General features: G+C 34.5%; 1 protein-coding gene across 1 annotated transcript in view; it reads left to right on the top strand.

Annotated features, from left to right (window-relative positions):
• Positions 1-22,079, top strand: part of LOC145678897 (uncharacterized) — a 56,415-nt gene that overhangs the window by 24,868 nt on the left and 9,468 nt on the right. The window contains exon 5 of the mRNA XM_081749498.1: positions 12,151-12,213. Within this exon, the coding sequence (XP_081605624.1) occupies positions 12,151-12,213 (63 nt within the window). The remainder of the gene's footprint in view (positions 1-12,150; positions 12,214-22,079) is intronic.

Genomic DNA, 22,079 nt, shown 5'->3' with positions numbered 1-22,079 from the left:
AAACGTGATCTGATTCCAGAAAAGATCAAATATCACTATTGGTTTGTTTGCGGTTGCTTTAATCTTTTCAAAACAATATATAGTGTAACAATACCTTTTATGTTATAATGTAATGAAACCTGATTAATTAAGCACATTTGTAACTTGACCGTTTGTTTAGTTTGGTCACCTATCGGTAAATCCATAGTTTTTAGGCAGGGTATAACAACATGTCAAGGTAGTCCTACACTTCTAGAGGATGTCGTTTGTGGAACCAATGGTAGCCATCTCAGATGAATTTCACTATTTAAAATTATAACATATTTGCCTGAATATAGTACGACTTCTAATGTAATATGATTCATTAGATGGTTTAAATGGAAAAATAAAAATTATCCAGCATAAGATATTATATAGAGTCAATGGAGACGAAATGATTATCTTATTTCAACTATAAACCACGTTGTCTTGGCAAGTAGTGTGTATTGGGACTTTTCTTCTTTTCTCATACAGACATGATGTCCATTCTTTATTGTTACAAGTGAAATAATACCAGTGAGTAGTGTATGATTTTATGAGAAGTGAGAACTATCTAACAATGGGGCCAGTGGCGTATTTAGGGGGGCTTCCGGGTTTAAGCTCCCCCCGAAATCTTACTATAGTAAAGTATATGAAATATATTGCAGAATTTTCACATTTTCAGGGAAAGCCCCCCGAAAGTTAGCAAAGCCCCCCGAAACAAAATCGTAAATACGCCACTGAGTGGGGCGAAGCTGGAAGGCCTATGAAACGAAGAGGAAATATTATAAAAACACTACAATATCTTCATCTACACCCACTGTGTCCTAGACATGTTTTCAGGCTTAAAATGAAGAGTTCATTTTGTAAAAGTTGCCATTTCAGTGGAAAATAATCTATATGTTTTGGTCGTCAGATAATGTAAAAAAGAGTAAAAGCCCAGAAATGGTATATTTTCAGTATATTTGATAGATTGAAGTGAAATAAAAACCCATTTGTTTGGAAGGTAGATAAATGTTCTTTCTTCAAAGTTTCAATTATAGTGCAAACTTCTTACAGTTATCAATAATGCACATATATAATCTCACTCAATATTTTCCACGAACAAACTCATTTCTATGAGAAATATGATGCCAAACACTTTGTATTTTTTGACATGATAGTTCATTTTCATCAAGCACTCGTATCTACGTCCAGTGATTTTAGAGGATTCCCTCCGTAGGAGGTCATTCATTACATGGCAAGTTAAAGTGGTACTGTAAAAATACAAGTAACCTGGAAATCCAGCTGACTCTTGTCCTTGGAAATGGGATTGACACCAAGTTAATACAATTTTCTCGATAAAACAAAACCACTTCCTAGCACAAATAACGTGTTTCTCTCTGGTATTGGGTTGATTCATTAATTCGTCCCATTCATTTTCAGAGATCTTTTGCGACATGCCAGCTACGATTGTATTGCCATGGAATACACCAAATTGTACCTATTATGAAATATGTCTAGCACTATTTGTGGCTTTCCTGGAGTTAATAAATTATTGTTTTTCACGGATCGAAGTATGAAGTGTCAAATGGAAAAGAAGAGCCATATCCGACGTGTACTCCTACACGGGTTCAACAAAGATTTTAGTGTTGCAGAGGCATCCGCCAAAATATATACATGGAGAGAACAAAGGATATTATAAAATAGAGGATCTGCCCATAAAAAAAATAGTGGAGCCATACGTCACAGCTTCACTACACCTACTCTGCCCACTCCGCGGCACTAAGATCGCGATGTTTCGAGCCGACAATCATGGTGGAACTGAGAGTAGCCAATCAGACTGCCAGCTCAGACGATGCTCGGTTGTTTTTTTTTCTTTTGGCTTCATTGAGTTCATATGATGAAGATACGTATGGGAAGATCCTCTATTTTATAACATCCTTGAAGAGAACGCTGAAAGGACCACCCGAAAAAGAATTGACTGATTCCGAAGAAGAAATTTTGATCTGAACGTTGTCCTTTGTTCTCGTCGCCAATCCCATTTTGATGAGAACCATTTGAATAACTTGATCTACAGTTATCCTAGTCAAAGCACCCAGGAAAAGGTCACAGAGACGAGTAATGGACAAGTAACTGTTGTGTAGCATCTTCAGTGTATGGAAAAGGTTCAAAGACTGGGTTCGTGGATGGCTCACTCACTCATGCAGGAAACTAGAGCCAGTGTGTTGTCATATGTTTTTTTTCTAATTTATCCGTCATCCTGAATTCTGTCAGCAACATCAGCTCTTTCTCTTACGTATTGTTACCGGAGGTGAAAAATGGTGCCTATATATGAAGCAGAGAAAGGAATTTGTTCCACTGGAAGGAGTGGAAGTCTGATGAAGACACAGTTATGATGTTGAAACTGTTACGTGATTGTCTTATATACATACATATATACATACATACATACATACATACATACATACATACATATATATATATAATATCACATAGCCTTGCTCAATGTATTCTTGTGTTTAGTTTGACTATATAGAAACAAAGCCTGATAGAATAGTTATATTACCTTAATATCTGTTGTACTGTGGGATACTCTTAATTTTACTTTGTCGAGTGATAGCTTTAAGAAATGTTTTAGCTAGACATATAACTTCTTTCTTTTACAATATCTTTTAATTAGTTTTGCATTCAGGTAATTGAAACGTATTACGTGTAATCGTGCAAACACGTAACTTCTGTTTTACTTTATTTTCTAGAACTATAGTATTGAAAAAATAATGTATCATGTTTCTTGCTTGTGAACAAATTACAGTTTCCTTCGTAGCTGTCCTTTAGGTGAAACGTTTACACATATCTGAGCACGCACTTCTATAAGAGATAGCTATAACTGAAAATATCGAAAAACATTTTTCTAAATCTATTGCTCTTTTAAGGTATAAAGAAAATAAGCAAGAATTTTGGAAGAAAACTTATGATTTAAAAAAGAATTAAAAGAAATTGAAAATAAATCAATGTGATGAAACATAGAAAGTCAACAAAAAAAATCAGTATATACCATTATCTCGTAGACAAATATCTCACTGATATCAATAGTAATATCCACGAAATGGAGTTCAATGAGTGAATGTGATGTCTAATGAGCATTACTCAGACATTTTAATATATTGAAAAATATTTATTTTCTTTTTAAAAGCAATCCGATGAAACTCTCAACTTCAGTTAATAAAACTTTCCTAATATGGGTAGAACAAGAAAAATCTGCTTTCCATGTTACAAAAAAAGCAATATATATATAGTATTGATATGTCGAGCGTAAAATTATTAAAACAATTACCGTGTTAATAGAAGTGGAAATAAGAGGAAACAACTTTCAAAATTCCAAAAACTTTTGTTTTTCTATGAAAGCATCATTAGTGAGAAAAGTTTTGTTAATAATTCGTTCTGTACAGTTTATATACCTATATATATGTTTAAGTTCTCTTATGCAATGAAAACTTTTGATCAAAGTACAAATTTGTGGCTAGAGTTGCCAACTCTGGAAAATAAAATTACCGCCACCTGCTCATAACTCTCAAAACAGATTATTTGCATTGTTTTTTTTAAACTTGACAAAAGTGGCAGTTAGTTGGCAACTCTACTTTTCTCATGTATTTTTAAGTGCATAATTTACACTGAAAACTAAAAGGACGTATTATATTAAACGCAAAAACTTTTTTCCTTTCTTTATCTATTAGAACATTAGCAGTTTGAAATTTTGTATTGTTTTTGTATTTATAGTTGTGTTACGAAACTACGGTTTAGTTACGACGAAAACGAAGAACTTTAGTTCGTTCTTTCGAATTGGATTTTGGATCATAACGCAATACGATATTAAGTAGTAAATAATAGTTGGAAATAATAATAATAATAATAATAATTTTCTCTAGTTCATATCCAATACGCACATTATATATTTTCTATGTCTTCACTAAGATTATTCTGAAAAAAAAAGGTCCAAAAATTTAAAATAAAGGTAACACTCCATTGATTGAAAAGGAAAATCAAGTATAAGTTAAACATCAAATAAATTGTATACATCAGACGAAATATTTTATTTATTCGTTATCAAATTTAAGATAACAACAAATGTGCGATTCACAACAGGCACGTAGCCAGGATTTCGTGAAGGGGGAGAGTCCATGACATAAAATACTTTGGCCATCACACCAAGGGCTAGATCATTCTAAACTATTTTACGGTAACATATATTGGTTCATTTAGCCAGAATTTCGTAACGGGTGGGGAGACTTGAAATTCTGAAGGCCCAAAAGCTCGATCAATCTAAACTACTTTACTATTAACAAATATTTGTTAGTTAGGACAGTAAAATGAGGATATGTTGGTAAATATTTTAATAACAAACTATGAAGAAATCTCGGGTAAAATTATTAAAAAACGTATTGAAAACGATTTTACACACGGCCTTCCTCTGTTCATTCAAATTTAACAATTTTCCTTTCATTATGACCTCAACTATTATAAAAGGTACATACTCAATAATGTATTGTAAAATATTTTACAATATCTGCGTTCCTGTCTCTGTTGAATCAAATGTTAACAGAAGTTTCTTTCTATATAGATTTTTGTTTTTATTATTCCGTCAACTACTGTCGGTTCTAATGACAGGCTAAAGGAGCAGTAGAAAATTGTTTTTGAAATAACATGTTTGACACTGCAAGGATGCGATGGCGAAAAATTATGATAAAAAATGTCCACGCTGTTACACAACAGGACTATGCTTTCGGAAGCTTGAAATTTCCCTGACTAGTAGCAGAAACTCTGAGAATTGTTTAACTTTTCTAGAAATGTCAAATTCCCTGACTCTTCAAGGATATCTCGCGCACCTCACCACCATGTATTGCAAGTAATACAAATCTCCTCAAAAGAAAGAGTAATCAAAAGCTTTCTGTAGCTTTTAATTTTTGACGCTGATCCTTCTTTTTCTCATTTCATTTTGTTTAATTCTTCCTTATTTTTTTTCATTTCAAGTTTCGAATTGGGGTTCGGCCCCCGGCCACCCTTGGCTAGTGCCTGTTCACAAGAAGCTAGCTTCATACTATCTGCCTCCCTCTAAGAAGCTTGGCGCTGCAGAAGTAGCATAAATGATTCATATGTAGAGTTTTAACTTGGGATCTCTGTATCATTCAAGTGCATTAAAGTTCATATTTTAAAAAATCAAGCTGCCAAGAGATTGTCAAAGAGAAGTAAGAGAGAATTGAAATATTCTTTATATTTAAATAGTATCTATTTAAATATATCTTCAGAGAATTCGTTTTGTATGAATTATATATATATATATATATATATATATATATCTACCTATCTATCTATCTATCTATCTACCTACCTATATATATATATATATATATATATATATATATATATATATATATGATTTGAGTTTAAGTCCCTATCAGCAGCAGGGCTATATGAGATGTGAACCTACAGCTTAATCTGGAATTCGAACAAGATAAACTCCCTCCGGGAATCGAACTTGGTGCTCCCACGCAAAAGGCGTGTACGTTAACCGCTTAGCCACGAGAAACTCTGTCTGAATAAAGAAAAGCCTGGAAACTCACATAATGAAATTGTAATCAAGACCTTCTCAAGTATAAGAAAGAAGTTAAGCTCTATTTACAACCATAAAATTAAAGTGAATACATGCTTTATAATATGTTATGTTTTGTTTCTGATATTCCTACTGAATAATTTGAAAATAAATTGTATGAGAATTGAAAAGAAGCTATAATTGACGTATTGACTGCACATGCGAATCAAGTCTACATTTGCTCATTTTGGACATATTTCATCTTAAAGATCTCTATATAAAGCTTCTTACAGAGCTCTAACTATTCACGTTTAGTTATTGTAAATAACGTTAGAATGTAAAAACTGTAAACTTTACCATGTATTTAAGTATACCATACAAATTTTACCTTCCTCACAACTATCGTAATTGCTTTGATTATCTTGCGCTTTGAACGTCCTAGCTATGTGTCTAGAAATTTAGTTAACCGCATGTTAAGCATGCATTCTTTTTTTAACTGTGGCACAACTTCACCACCTAGACTGATTATTATAGAATACTTCCGAATTAGATAAAAACTTGCTGTTAGCCTATAAGAACGCTCATGTTAATGTAGAATAAAAATTGGAAACGAATTATATTCTGTTATTCCACCACTATAGTGTACACTCCGCATAAGAAATTGTGACAGCTAACGCTATGCAGTTGGGCCACCCAATATACACCTTCTTATCCCATAATTGTATCAGATAAACAGACCATCTCACTTTCCTCCTTTCTTCTCTCCTATACTAAAATTAGCTAGCAACATGAGCGCAATTCTTATTTCAAACTACACATGTATTAGTTTGTGTACAGGGGTAACGTAATGGCCTTATCAATAATACAGCTATCGAATGTAGGTTCAAATTCTGTTCACGCCAAAGTTAATTTTTTACAAAGTGATTGTGAAGAATCGACTTATCATACTGGACAAGCAATACATAAGAATGTGGAAGCAAACACCTGTATCATGATAGAGACGATTTACGAATGCTGATTGGGAAAGGGCAAGCAAATTACCAGGACATTCTAAAGACATAATTGGTCTGCAGTATACACTTTTCGTGTTATCATTCTCAGAAAGAAACACTACACCATTTGTTAAACAAAGTTTGGCTAAAGCAATCGGCGGTGTAGTGGTAACGTGCAAGACTTCCAAATTGAAAATCTTGTTTCGATTCCCCATTAAATAGTATGATTTCTTCGAATAAAATAATGGCTGCAGAGATGTATCTTCTGATGGAAAACTTACAAGGCATCACTGGCGATAATTCAAATAAATAGTGTGTGCGTTCTATATCATATATTGTAATGATAAGTATGTTTCACATTTATATTCGTCCATCTTTCTATCTTTCTTGACGTTTAACTATCCCGTCTTTGCATTTTTCACTTCTCCCCCCTCTCTCCATCTCTCTCACACACGCACTTCATGTTCCAAACTTAAAACGAAGCAAGAGCCAGATAACCTGGTCTGGAGAATCTAATAAACTGGGAACTTCGGCGTCGTGTTTTCGGTGCTCTGGGGGTAACATCACCAGTCCTGATCATTTCTGACAGAAATACTGTTTAAACGCAAGGGAATAAGTAAAATCTCTTTTTTATCCTCCGGGCTACCGAGACCCAGTGGAATTACCGGGTCACTACGGATTTGAATCCTCGAAACAGTGGTGGTCTATAACCTAACCAACATCATCCGACTGACACGATGATCATTTGAGCTCTTAGCGTGTTGATTTTATCTATGCAAATTACGTTATATCCGGAAGAGAAGAAATCAATGCTGTATGTTCGAAACAGATAAATCTTCCGAAAAGACTTGAAAATGGTAACCTCTTTGGTTATTTGAAAACAAAATTTTATTTATACTAGTTCGACACAAAATTTGTTCCCATCCTATAATTTAATGTGTTTCTTCACGTTGAAATTTGAAACATGCTGCATCTATGAGGAACATTAACTTTTCCTTTGCAACATTTGTAACTTTTCATTACGATATACTTTGGACTTTTAATATAAGGTATTTCTGATAGAAATTTAGCAGTAAAATAGAACTCTTCTATTTTCTCTTTCTCTTTTCTTTTCTTTTCGTTTCTTTTTTTTCTTTTTTGTTCAGTTTGCATTAGTAGTCTGAAATGGAGGATATGACCTAATTTTAGTATAGGAGAGAAGAAAGGAGGAGAGAAATGGTGTCTCTTTACCTGACGCGATTATGGGATAAGAAGGTGTATGTTGGGTTGCCTAACTGCACGGCGTTAGCTGTTAAAATTTTCTTGATGTGGAGTGTACATGTGAAAAATGAGAGTTCTAAATAGTTATATTCATTTAGTAATACTTTGTCAATATTTTTTCGTAAAAAATATTTAGCATATTGATTCCCATCAAAATATTTTACCTATCTTATAATCTTCGCCTTCTAATACATGTACTCTCTCCAACGGTATCCAACAGCAAATATGATCAAAATATAATCTTGGATTAGAATATCGCTTAATATGTAACAGTTACGACCATTTATAATTGTGATCAAAAGATGTCATTTTGTGTTAGAGTTATTATTATTATTCGAAATATTATCCTTTCCGATAGTCTAAATAAGATAACCACATCTGACTTTCATCAATTTGTCTTACGAGTTCTACTACTCAGTTCCTATTTATTTTTTATTTGGTGTTCCTTTCTTTTAGTGCCTATATTAAACTTTTACCACTACGGTTACATAAAAAGTGAGAAACAAAGATGAAAGACTATTTATTTAGCATGGTAGAAATATCCTCAACATTAAAAATGTTTATAGAAAGGTTTAGTCAACAGACAGAATAAACCCCTGGCATAGGTTAGTTGCACACACACAACAAAAAATAAATCAGTGCTTTAGAATGTTTTTGTAATATTTCAGAAGCTACTTGGGAACAATGTTTAACATGTCAAAAAGTGTTTACAAGAATATCTAAAGTTCATTCTAACAGTGGTTAATAGTAATTGTCGTAAGAGCTTTTAAAACTTCCTAAAGTTCTGATGTCTCTAATTAGCGAATATTGAGAAACGATATTTTTTTTACATAATTGTGATACCTTACACTCTTTCAGCAATTCAAGATGACACTTATTCACTCTTTCTAGACACTTATAAGCATCTGGTTAGACACGCATACACCTAAAGTTCTTTTTGCATTAACCATTCGTTATATATATTAACATTTACACTCGAAAAAGTAATTTTAAAATATAAAAAATGCACCTCTCCATGGGATGGAATCAGTGACTCCGTGCACAACAGGAGCATGTTTTACCGGGAGCCACAGTGGCCTAGGTTGATTGAGTCCAATGAGCCGTGCACGCGAGTTTGGAATCTCTGCTAAGAACATCACTATCTGCAAACTCTTTCCAAACTCTTTCTATGACCTTATCGTTAAGCGAAAATAAAGTTATCATAGCTGTGTTTTCTAACTATGTCCTAGGAATGTTCAACTATGTCTGCGAAAAATGTAACATAATTTCGTTTTAATAGCGCACGATAAGAAGAAGTGTTTTAAATTGGACATCTTATAGAATGGCTATGTCCGTCCGTCTGTGTGTCGAGAGGTATCAGACCATGAAACAGTAAAAGATAGCGAAACACTATTCTTTGTAATCGATTCTGCGTCGCAGGAATATTCTCTATCTCCTCCTTTAACCCTCTATTCAAAACGGAAGTGGTTAAAATTACACTGGGAAAAAATTCGTTATCCGGACAGCCGTTTACTGTACAAATATACGGAATTCAAATGTTTAACTCGGAGAATTGTACGCAAAATACGTTATTCATATGCTACATATGTACTGCCTTTTTCTCACTTAACCGTTACTTCATGCCGCTGCAGGATGACTGACATCTAACAATGTTACATACGTCAGCTATATGCTACATACGTCCACCATCTGTATGTGAGATCCTTACTATCTATACACAACTCCTTCTTTCATACGGAAAGTACGTAAAGATGGAACACTTATACGGAAAATATTATAAAACATGCGTTTTCAGTTATACATTGATGCAGGATGTTACCTATAGTCGTACTTTAAGTTTAAAACCTACAAGATTGACACGTGTAACCTACATTTTTACGTACACCACATTACGTTTTTCTTTTACTGTGTAGCCATTTTTCGTAGCAGAGTTTACTTTTATGGAATAAAAACGGTAACAGATTTCAACAAGCTGTTCTTTTAATCGATTCAGCGTCTCAAGAGAACATACAACCACTACCCTCAAACACTCTACGAAAATCGGAAGTGATTGCAATTTAGTAGTTCTTTCAGTTTCAGTAGTGATATGCATAGATAAAATACAGTAAAAGATATCAAGAAACGTCTTTTCAATCAATTTACCGTTCCAAGAATAGGTTCGATATCATCTTTAACTCTCTATTGCAACTAGAAATGGCAGAAATTAATCGTTTTCGGTATTAACGTTCATTACCGTAGAACAAAAACGGTAATAGACTGTGACAAACATTTTTTTTTTTTTTTTTTTTTTTTTGCAATCGATTCAGCGTTTCAAGAGAACGTACCATCATCATATGCACTTTCTAACGAAACCAAAAGTGTTTGAAATGTACAAGTTTTTTTTTTTTGGGGGGGGGAGTTTAATAGTTATTTCAATATAACAAAATGGTACGAGAAATTGGCAAGCGTTCCAAGACAGTTTCAATGTCCAAAGCAAGAGTCTTGTCTCGACTTCTGTCTATCTGTTCAAATCAAAAGTTATGAAAATCTACGATTTTTCGATTACACTATAAGCAGTTTTTTTTCTAATTTGGATTCAGTTCGCAAGAATACATGTATGTATACCTCTGACTATATTCCTCTATTACTACTATATTCCTTTATATTCCTCTATTATAACCATCTATTATCACTTATGGTTTCAGTGTTAAACTGCGTACAGCAAAAGCATTAAGAGATAACTAGTAATGGCTTTTTTTATATTGATTTAGTGTCGGAAGAATAAAGTTTGTCTTTAGTCTTATTTCTCTTTTGCTATCAGTAATTATACGCGTAGATGTTCTACTTGGAGTATTGAATTCGTTTCGTTTGGAAGTCTACCGTAATTTCACACTGTGAAACGAAACCCATTTGTCATTAATGTAATATTATCAAATTCAGGTTGAAACTCTTGCTCATATATTCTTCTAAATGATATCTCTTATAGAGGTATCTATATTACAGTATAGAGTTTAATATGTCATCAGAATTGTTAACTGATTCATATCTTATATTTTAAATTACCGCCATCGATAATTATCGCTTCTATAGTTATACTATTTCATTTATTTCGGATGGTAACTATAGAAATTTACGGGACTATTTCAGATCAGAAATATTATTCTTTGTAGTTATATTATTGTCTATTAATCATGACGTAAACACTTAGAACCATTTGCATATACTTATTAATAATAATAATGTCAACGTATCAGTGTTGACTAAAAACTTTTGAGCCTTCAGGGAACTGTAAGAAGTACGGATTTGAAAATACTTTTAAATTTCTTAACACAATCCCCTTATACATGAACACATTTGCTTCATAGATGATGAAGTGGCCTTATCTCAATACAAAGTATCTTTAGGTTGTGACCACAAAAATTCTTCCGTGACTGTAATGACATCAGTATCACTTGCAAACTTCTATCGAACTAGAATGTGTTTTAGATTTTGGAACAAATAAAAGTCTGACACAGGAACTTAATCTGGTGAATAAGATGGATGAAGAACTAGTCCAAATTTGCATTGTGAAAAGATTATTTTTCTTCTTGAATTTGAGCCCTGAAGTTTTCCCTTTTTTCTTTTATTTTTTCTTCAAAGTATTTTTTCTTCAACATATATTTTTCTCTGATGGTGTGCCCCCTTTGAAGGTACTCAATCAATACAACACTTACAGATTCCAAACGAAAAAGAAAAAAGAAACTGATGACATCGCCTTGCCAGTGGAAAGGATAACTTTCGCCTTCTTTAGGATGAAAAATGTATAGTGCTCTCACTGTTTGGGTTGTTGTTTGATGGTGATGCAACATGTATTTGCCCATAGCGATGAATGATCACGTGCAAATAGTTTCACATTGGCCAATGACGTGGTGCACTGAGCGTGCTTTTGCTTAAGAGTCAGAAGACATGGGTCTCTTCGAACATAAACCTTTAATAAATTAAGTTCATTTTTTTTTTTTTAAGATTTGATCTGCTTGCTCCTGTGTTATGCACAGTCTGCAAATTGCCCACCTACCTAATAGGAAGTTGATTCCCGCTCACCCTGTATATCAATTTCTAATAGTTAAACAAGATAGTGACATAGGTTTAAAAAATATGTTAAGTTTTATTAACTGATGTAGCAAAAGATTGAATATTTTATTTCTTAGGTATTAATAATTTAAGCTACCATTAACGAATTTATCCGTAGCTGTCGCGAAGCTGAAAAGAAGCGCTAAAATTCAAAAAGAGAAAACATGACTAACCACTTCATATATTGTAATTTTCTATCTTCTTATATTTGTGATATTATACCTTAATATATTCTAATTACAGCCATCTGTAATTGTTGCTTCACGTTTCCTAGAAAGGGACGGCGAAAATATGTGTCGCAATAAGGTAAGTTCCTTTTAATTTACATTAGGTTACCTAAAAAAGGATTGAATATTAGGAAGTCAAAATTGGAAAGACATTTATTGCAACTTAAAACGAATTATGAAACCATATGTGTACTATTTTGTTCGGTGATTTTCTGCCATTCTTCCGGCAACATAATAATCCCGTGGCTATTCAACTTCAGTGTTATCCGGTGAGAAACGTGTGACACATAATTTTCGCAGACCTCATATGAAACTAACTTTACAATTTTCGAAGAGTTCTGCAAAGAACGAAACAATTGATACTTTGCCGGTTAAAACTTCTCAGCTAAGTACTGTCAATTTTTGACAGGTTGTTAAATATGTATGAAATCTGGTGTTGCCAGCGTGGTATACAGCATCTTTTCTCTTGGCAAGTTCTGACAGTCTTTTTTTATTTGCTAGATGTATTCGCGCTAATTGTCGACAGTACATTCCGGAGTTCTACTCGTTATAGCAACTTCCAATCCCACCAGACACACAGCATATTCAGTGTTCGTGTGCGTCAATGTGGGCTTTCTCAGAGAACATGGAGCCTCTCCTCGCTTCGACTACGATCTTCTTCGCACATTGTACTTGTAAGTTATTCGCTTTTCGTCGCTCGTGACCAACTGCTTCAGAAATGATTGTAGTTTGTTACTGTCCACTAGAGATTTGCAGATAGAAATTCTACCGAATAAACGTTCTTGGGTCAGATCATGTGACACCAAAACATTGAGCCTCTTTTTCCTTTTTAGTTAGCATTCTCCAAACGTTTTAACACTTTTTAGTGATGGATATTAAGGTTCGTGAATATCATGATTGCTTATATGCGGTCTTGCTCAGCTTTCGCCAGAATATCTACTTTGTGTATAATTGATCACCACTGCGAAGAACATATTAGACAATGAAATTTCCAGAACAAAACGACTGAACCATATTTTGACTGTTGTTTTTGATAACGTATCTACCCATCAAACAACACAGTTATTCACGGGCCTTGCGACATTTGCACTTTATCGAAATAAAATTGTAAAATGTAGTATAGTTTTTCGAAAAGTTCATTCATATTCACAGCGTAATACTTTACGTCTAATAACGAGAATCTAATACTTTTTTTCACATCTTACCGGTTTAACCTGACAGCTGTGAAATGACGTCAAGCTTGATCTCTGCGATTCATATATCCTAAAATCTAGAACACTAACTGCACCTTGTGTGTAAAAGGCTCAACACTTTTTTATGATAACAGTAGTTTGCTTTACCAGTTTCTTTTAAGATATTTAGAAAGAGGAAGTCAAGGATTAACCTGGACAAAGATATATGTCCTTATATCCCAGATGACGTCTCGGGGAAATGTTCGCTTATTCCCATATCTCTGTGTATATGTTAAAGAAGAACGTCGCATTAGAAATGATTGATCCCAATATAATAGTTAAAGCCTTCTTTTAATGTTATGTCATCAAAGTGTTACTACCTAATTTCAATGTTTAACTAACTGAAATTTATCTCTTGATAACAGATCAAGCCTTTTACCATTTCTTGTCGAATATCCCCATTCTATTACAAAGCAGAGTACTTTTTTCCAGCTCCCATGCCGAACATCTTCAATACAAAAGAGCTTTCAAATTTGATACTGAAAGCTAAAGAAGAAAACTAAATGTTATGCTTAAAATAAAACAATTTTTATTGTATTTTCAATATTAATTGATTGCATCTTTGTGGTTTTACGTTTGTAGACTCGTTTTCGTTAAATAGCCTACTTCAGAATTGCATGAATCGAGGTAACCTATTATTTTAACAACATAGGTAAATTCACTCGATTAACTTACCAAGCGTTGATGTAGTAGTTACTAGCCCTAAATGAACTATGAGTTTTTTGGATTTTCCGGTGGCGATGACTGTTTGTTATTATGCTGTATTGAGTTTAACTATGTGGATGTTGCTGAACCGGAAGGTACGAGATTAAACTAGCTATAACTCTATCTCTCATATAATATATGTATTAAAATGGAACATTCACCGTACCTACGACGCGACGCACAGGTTATAAAAATATTGAATGTAACGTATGTCTAGGAATAAACTATATTTTGTTTACTTTATTGATTATGGGTTATTCTTCATCATCACGTTATTTAAGAAATTGAAAATTGGCGTGCGAAAATGGCGTTCTCAAGGGTGACAAATGGTGAGCATTTGGATGATGATATTAACAATATTCCTAGTTAGAATCAGCAACATAATAATTTAAATACTAATAGTATAACAGTGCTTCATAGAATAATAACTATGTTATTTTAAAACAATGTACTGGTTTCACACTCTGGTTTCACATCATACTAATTTCATCTTTATTCCTGTTGTTTAGTAGGAATAAAAAAATATTCAACTTTTTGCAGTTTGTGATTCAAAGTTAAGATGATCAGTCCAACAGTTGCCTAACCCTCTTCAATATAATAGCTAAGATTACTTGCAACATCTGCTATTTTAAAGTGAACTATCTTCCTGTGAGCTGATTTCTAAATAATGAGTCATAATGTTCTATAGCTTCCTGTACTGTCAAATAATGTTCAACAATTATATAGCATAGTTATGTTATTTCTCGTGTTAAACATTATTCGTAAATAATATTAATTTGAGTTTGTTTAATATTATAAGAGGAAAAGAAATTATTTCTGTTTCCCATACTTATTAAAAATATTTAACAAAGATTTTCAAATATAGAAAATACATAATTTTATCACTGATATTATTTACAAAGAACACAACATACTTGTCAATATTCAAAATTGCAATATTTCTCATTCGTTATCTTCACTTACTTTTTCCTACTAGTCCTTTATTCTCGTGATCTACCAGTGTACCTAGGTGTTACGAAAAACCGATTAAAATTAACATTGTATATTTTATTACAAGATATATATATATATATATATCGTATATACAGGGTGAGTCAAAATAAGTGTTACAAGCCAATATCTCGCGAACTATACATCATATACGAAAAATATTAAGAGACAATGTGCAACACAGAGGGGCCTAAGAAATGAGTCAAACATTAGGTTTCCTCCGCTCCCCATTTTGGGGGGAGGGAGGTAAACGTGAAATTTTCAAATGGGAACATAGGTCGAGTGATACCTCGTTCGAAAGAGCTTGAAAAATTGAAAATTTTTGTAGGAAACAATTTTTTATATGGGGCACCGTTTTCAAGATAGACCCCAAAATTGGTATTGTGGCAGATAAAATTGCCAGCACTTATAAATCGGAAACGTATGAGTAGGAAACAATTAAACAAAAAATGAAAAACGAAAACATCATAGGCAATGTGGAATGATGTTGTCGTGGTGTCCCCAGGGCCAAATCTGAATATAGGTTGAGTGATACCTTGTTTGATAGATCGTGGAAAGCCAAACAGCTTCGTACAATATTTGTTTTCATTTTGGGCAAGCCTGTTTCAAAATGGCCGCCAAAAATGGTTCCATATTCAGATAGAAAGTGCAGTGTTTAAATTGAGTTTTACACGCCAATATCAAGCGAACTACGCATCAAATAAGAAAAGTGTTAAGAGTCAATGTACAATACAGAAAGCCTGTAATTTGTGTTAAAGAAGTTCCCTCGCCCCGCTTTTGTATGGAGGGGTGTACATGGAATTTTCAAATCGCAACATAGGGCGAGTGATACCTCTTTGATAGGTCGTGAAATACCAAACAGCTTACTACAAAAGTTGTTTTGATTTCAGGCAAGCCTATCACAACAGCATTACCAGAACCTAATATCCTGGAAAGTAGTAGAATAACGTTTAGTAATTCTACGGGTATGTGCGATGTTAAAAATTGTAATTTCTATCATTGTAAAGCAAATAATTTCAACACTTACCATGTTACAAATGATGCTCGATATGTCCTCCATCCTGCTCCACACACCTCCGTAAGCGGCGGCATAGGGATGTTCGTACATCATGTAGCATCTCTGGAGTGATAGATGCACGCACACCTTGGATACGCGCCTTCATATCATCAGTAGTTGTTGGTACGTTGGACATTACCCGATCCTTAACATAACCCCAGAGGAAAAAATCAAGTGGGGTTAGGTCAGGAGATCGTGGAGGCCAGTGAATAGGACCTCGACGCCCAATCCATTTATTCGCCATACGGTGGTCCAATAAGGCTCTGACCTGGCGTGCGTTGTGTGCTGGAGCACCATCATGTTGATACCACATTCTTATACGTTCAGCGAAAGGAATATTCTCTAACAACTCCGGGTATAGTACATCACTGATAAATGCGGCATAGGTATCACCAGTAAGATGTCCATCAAAAAAATATGGCCCAATGATATGGTTACCAAGGATGCCACACCATACATTAAGAGACCACCGATGCTGATGAGCAACTTGTCTCTGCCATAGTAGATTTTTCCTAGCCCAATAATGCATATTATGTCGGTTTACGTGTCCTGTGTTTGTAAATGTAGCTTCATCGCTAAACAAGATGTTGGATATGAAGATGCGCTGTCTGTTTTCCATACCTTCCAACCATAGACAAAATTGCAATCTGGCATGAAAATCATTGCCAGATAGTTCCTGATGTAAGATGATATGATACGGATGAAACATGTACTCGTGCAAAATACGCACTACAGATTTTTGGCTAACTCCACTGGCCTGAGCGAGGTGTCTCGTGGTAACATGTGGGTCTACATGCACTGCCACCAATTCCTGTTACACGTTCTTAATTGGTTGCAGAGCGGTAACGACCCATACCTCATCCCCGAACAAGACTACCATGTTGCCGCAAACGTCTCTCCAATCGCAACCGTGAGATGTTTGTTGGCGTTGGGGATAGCGCATTGCATACATTCGTGCTGCGTTACGATAGTCTCTTCTACATTCGCCCAACACCAGCAACATATCTACACAATGATAAAACACCGCCATTGCTCTATTCAAACGCTACCCAAACTAATAATATTAATGCGATAGTGTTCGTTTCCTTGTACGGAAAACTTATCACCAAAGTTGATAACCCGTTCTTTCTACGCTTTTGAACCGTTCAACACACAACTACAGCCCCTACCTACAATATCCACACTGCAACTTCAGTTTAAGTCACTAACACTCTCACTAACAGCTAGGCAATGTAACATCAATGATGATTTTGCGTTGAACACTACTACTCAACAAGAAAAAAATAATACCATACTATTCCCACTGCATGAACAAACAACACACAGGTACATTCAAATGTTCTCAGTAGAACAATGAAAATCACATTCCCCGTCCCCTGTGTGAATGCAATATACAACGTTACCGTTGTACTATGTTCCGAAGGCCATCGGTTCCATTCCCCAGGCAATGACGTTGACGGGCTTTCCTTACTCTAACTGGGCACATGTTGAGATGTTGCCTACAAGTAGGGCCTAATAGATACCTTCCTATCCCTTTCTCATAGGATTGTAGTGATTGAGGAACGACGTCTCTTTGCGCATACGTATTAGTATTATTCATTGTCTTATTATTTCCATTCATATTATTATTATTATTACTAGTTTTATTATTATTTTTCGTAGTAGTATCCTTCTTCTTCTTCTTCTTCTTCTTCTTATTATTATTATTATTATTATTATTATTATTATTTTACATTGTTATTTTACTTGTTATTCACTTACAGTATGATGATGGAATCTCGTGTTCGACATATTTTTAGGCCTGTCTGTATTGTACATTGACTCTTAACACTTTTTATTTGATGCAATAATTCGCGGGATATTGGCTTGTAACACTCAGTTTGAACACTGCACTTTCTATCTGAATGTGGAACCATTTTCGGCGGCCATTTTGCAACAGGCTTGCCCGAAATCAAAGCAATTTTTTTTTACTAAGCTGTTTGGTTTTCCACAATCTATGAAACAAGGTATCACTCGACCTTATATTCAGATTTGAAATTTTAAAATTGGTCCCGGGGCCCTGGGACACCACGACAACACCATTCCACGTTACCTATGGCGTTTACCTTTTTCATTTTTTGTTTCATGTTTTTCTACTTAGCCGTTTCCGATTTATAAGTACTGGAAATTTTATCTGCCACAGGACAATTTTTGGGGTCTATCTTGAAAACGGTGCCCCATATAAAAAATTGTTTCCTACAAAAATTGTTCATTTTTTCAACGAGGTATCACTCAACCTATGTTCCCATTTGAAAATTTCACGTTCACCCCCCTCCCCTCAAAATGGGGGGTCGGGGAAAACCTAATGTTTGACTCATTTCTTAGGCCGCTCTGTATTGTACATTGTCTCTTAATATTTTCTTATATGATGTATAGTTCGCGAGATATACCTTGTAATATGACTTTAATACTAATGACGTATACTCTTTGTCATTTCGTAGATTACAATGAATAAGATTACTCTCATTCATCAAATTATATTATGGATTTACTTTATAATGGGAATAGAAGAATTTACATACATAAACTTGAGAAACATTGTTTTTCTTTTAGTTTCGCTATACATACACTGATAAATGCGTACAAAACTGAACAATTTAGCTAAAAATGTTTACATTTTAAAAATAATACGGTACAATCTTAGTGCAGAAAACTTATATGAAATCTAAACTGATGATCTATTAGAGGTGAACTTTTTCAATTGCTCGATGAAAGTAGTAATGGGGTTACTTTAGGACACTTTTTGGCCCCTGGGTCCCTGCCTCAGGACCCATGGTCCCTGGCCGGGGTCAATGACCTAGGGGTACATAGGACCACCCCCTCTAAATTTTGGCAGGGGTACCATGGCCCACCCCCTAAATTTTGGCAGGGGTACATAGGACCACCCCCCTTAAATTTTGGAAATTGCCAAATCTAAAAATTTGGTATGGTAGCCTAGGACCACAGTATGTACCTCTATCAGTATTGGGTGTCTATGTCGTTCTCTTTCATGGGTAAAAAATTGCCAAAAAGTCAAATTTCGGAGGTTTTTGACATAATTTATCCCCTTGGATGAGGTATTATTACCCTATATGGTTATATGGACGTATACAGGGGTCCATTCCCTTTCATAAGACATGGGTATATTAATGCACCCCTTGAAAAATTTGGGAGAGGTACCTTGGCCCACCCCTTAAATTTTGGAAATTGCCCAATTTAAACATTGGGTATTATAGTACAGGACCCTAATATGTATTATGATAAATTTGGATGGTCCACCTCGTTCCCTTTTAGGGGTACAAAATTGCCAAAATATAAACGTAAGCAATACGTAGTACCACGTGTTTGGTTTTTGGTCGATTTTATCCCCTTTGATGAGGTGTTATTATCCTATATAGTTATATGGTCATGTATAGGGGTTCATTACCTTTCATAAGATATGGGTATATTTGTGCACTCCTTTAAAAAATTTGGGAGGGGTACTTTGGCCCACCCCTTAAATTTTGGAAATTGCTCATTTTATATATATTTGGTATTATAGTACTGGACCCTAACATGTATTATAATAAATTTGGGTGGTCCACCTCGTTCCCTTCTAGGGCTACAAAATTGCCAAAATATAAAGGTAAGCAATACGTTGTACCACGTGTTTGTTCTTTTGGCCCAATTTATCCTCTTGGATGAGGTTCTATTACCTTATATGGTTATGTATAGGGGTCTATTCCCTATCATAAGACATAGGTACATTTGTGCACTCCTTTAAAATTTTGGGAGGGGTCCTTTGGCCCACCCCTTATATTTTAGAAATTGCTCATTTTATATATGTGGTATTATAGTACTGGACCCTAACATGTATTATGATAAATTTGGGTGGTCCACCTCGTTCCCTTTTAGGGGTACAAAATGCCAAAATATAAACGTAAGCAATACGTTGTACCACGTGTTTGGTTTTGACCTAAGTTATCCCCTTGGATGAGGTCCTATTACCTTATATGGTTATATGGTTATGTATAGGGGTCTATTCCCTATCATAAGACATAGGTACATTTGTGCACTCCTTTAAAAATTTGTGAGGGGTACCTTGGCCCACCCCTTAAATTTTAGAAATTGCTCATTTTATATATTTGGTATTATAGTACTGGACCCTAACATCTATTATGATAAATTTGGGTGGTCCACCTCGTTCCCTTTTAGGGGTACAAACTTGTCAAAATATAAACGTAAGCAATACGTTGTACCACGTGTTTGTTTTGGCTCATTTTATTCCCTTGGATGAGGTCCTATTACCTTATATGATTATATGGTTATGTATATTGGTCCATTCCCTATTATAAGACATGGGTATATTGATGCACCCTTTAAAAATTTGGGAGGGGTACCTTGGCCCACCTCTTTATTTTGGAAATTGCCCAATTTAAACATTGGGTATTATAGTATAAGACCCTAATATGTATTATGATAAATTTGGGTGGTCCATCTCGTTCCCTTTCATGGGTACGAAATTGCCAAATTTTAGTACAACCACGTGTTTCGTTTTTCACCTAATTTATTCACTTGGATGAGGTCCTATTACCTAATATGATTATATGGTCATGTATAGGGGTCCATTTTCTATCATAAGACATAGGTACATTGATGCACCCCGGGAGGGGTACCATAGCCAATCCCTTAAATTTTGGAAATTTTTCAATTTAAGCATTCGCTATCATAGTACATGACCTCAATATGTATCATGATAAATTTGGGTGGTCCACCTTGTTCCCTTTCATGAGTAAAAAAAAAATGCCAAAATATAAACATAAGCAATATGTTGTATCACGTGTTTGGTTTTTGGCCCAATTTATCCCGTTTGATGCGGTCTTATTACCGTATATGGTCATATGGTCATGTATATAGGTTCATTCCCTATCATAAGACATGAGTACATTGATGCACCCTTTAAAAATTTGGGAGGGGTATCTTGACTCATCCACTCAGTTTTAGAAATTGTTTAATATAAGCATTTGGTATCTTCGTACAGGTCTTCAATATGTACCACTATAAATTTGGATGGTCCACATCGTTCCCTTTCATGGGTAAAGAACTACCAAAAAATCAAATTTCGGAGGTTATTGACCCTTTGATAAGTATTTAGCACGTTATATGGTTTATTACCTTTATATGTTTTTGTTCTCTTTTAAATTTGGGAATTATAAAATAACATAATTTGGTAAACGTTTTCTAGGACCCATTGTAGATGTTGGTGTTCCTCTTATGGCCAAATATTCAAAATTTAAAGGTTATTGACCGGCTTTATTATTGAATAACTACAGGATTTATTACTTTTTCATAAGACACAGGTGTATTTGTGTACCAATCTTAAATTTTGGGAGGGGTACATTTCTTATTGTCATATCAATAATTGGTAATTGGATAGTATCTCATTCATTGGGTAAATCATTATGATCACGTGATCAGTTATTGACCTATGATGGGATTAGGAGTCCAGGACATTGGTACATTTAAACTTTGTAGGATAATTTGAGAATGCGTCATTGATATTGATTATTACAGCCAAATATAAACGTAAGCAATACGATGTACCACGTGATTGACCTTGATGAGGTAGTGTACAGGGATACATAGCTAACCTTATTGAATCTTATGACTCATATCTTAAGGGAATACATGCTACAACACTGGCAAAGTTATTGTTGATGCAATTTGATTGGTTGATCACTATCTTTCGTGCAATCTGATTGGCTGATCACTATCTTTCGTGCAATCTGATTGGTTGATGATTTTCAAATCTTTGCTGTATTTAGTTTTAAGTTTTGTTTAACATTTAAAAATCTTGGTTTCGTTCAACATTTTGCACTCACTGATAAATATGATCAAAACCGTTTATTTGTTAATCGAATAGTTAAAAACCGGATAAAGTTTGACGGTTAACCGTGAAACGTA

This window comes from Thermobia domestica, chromosome 1, assembly GCF_964235325.1.
Source record: "Thermobia domestica chromosome 1, izTheDome1.hap1.1, whole genome shotgun sequence".
Taxonomy (NCBI): Eukaryota; Metazoa; Arthropoda; class Insecta; order Zygentoma; family Lepismatidae; genus Thermobia; species Thermobia domestica.
The sequence above is the reverse complement of the archived record's forward strand: the minus strand, read 5'-3'. Positions and strand labels throughout refer to the sequence as shown.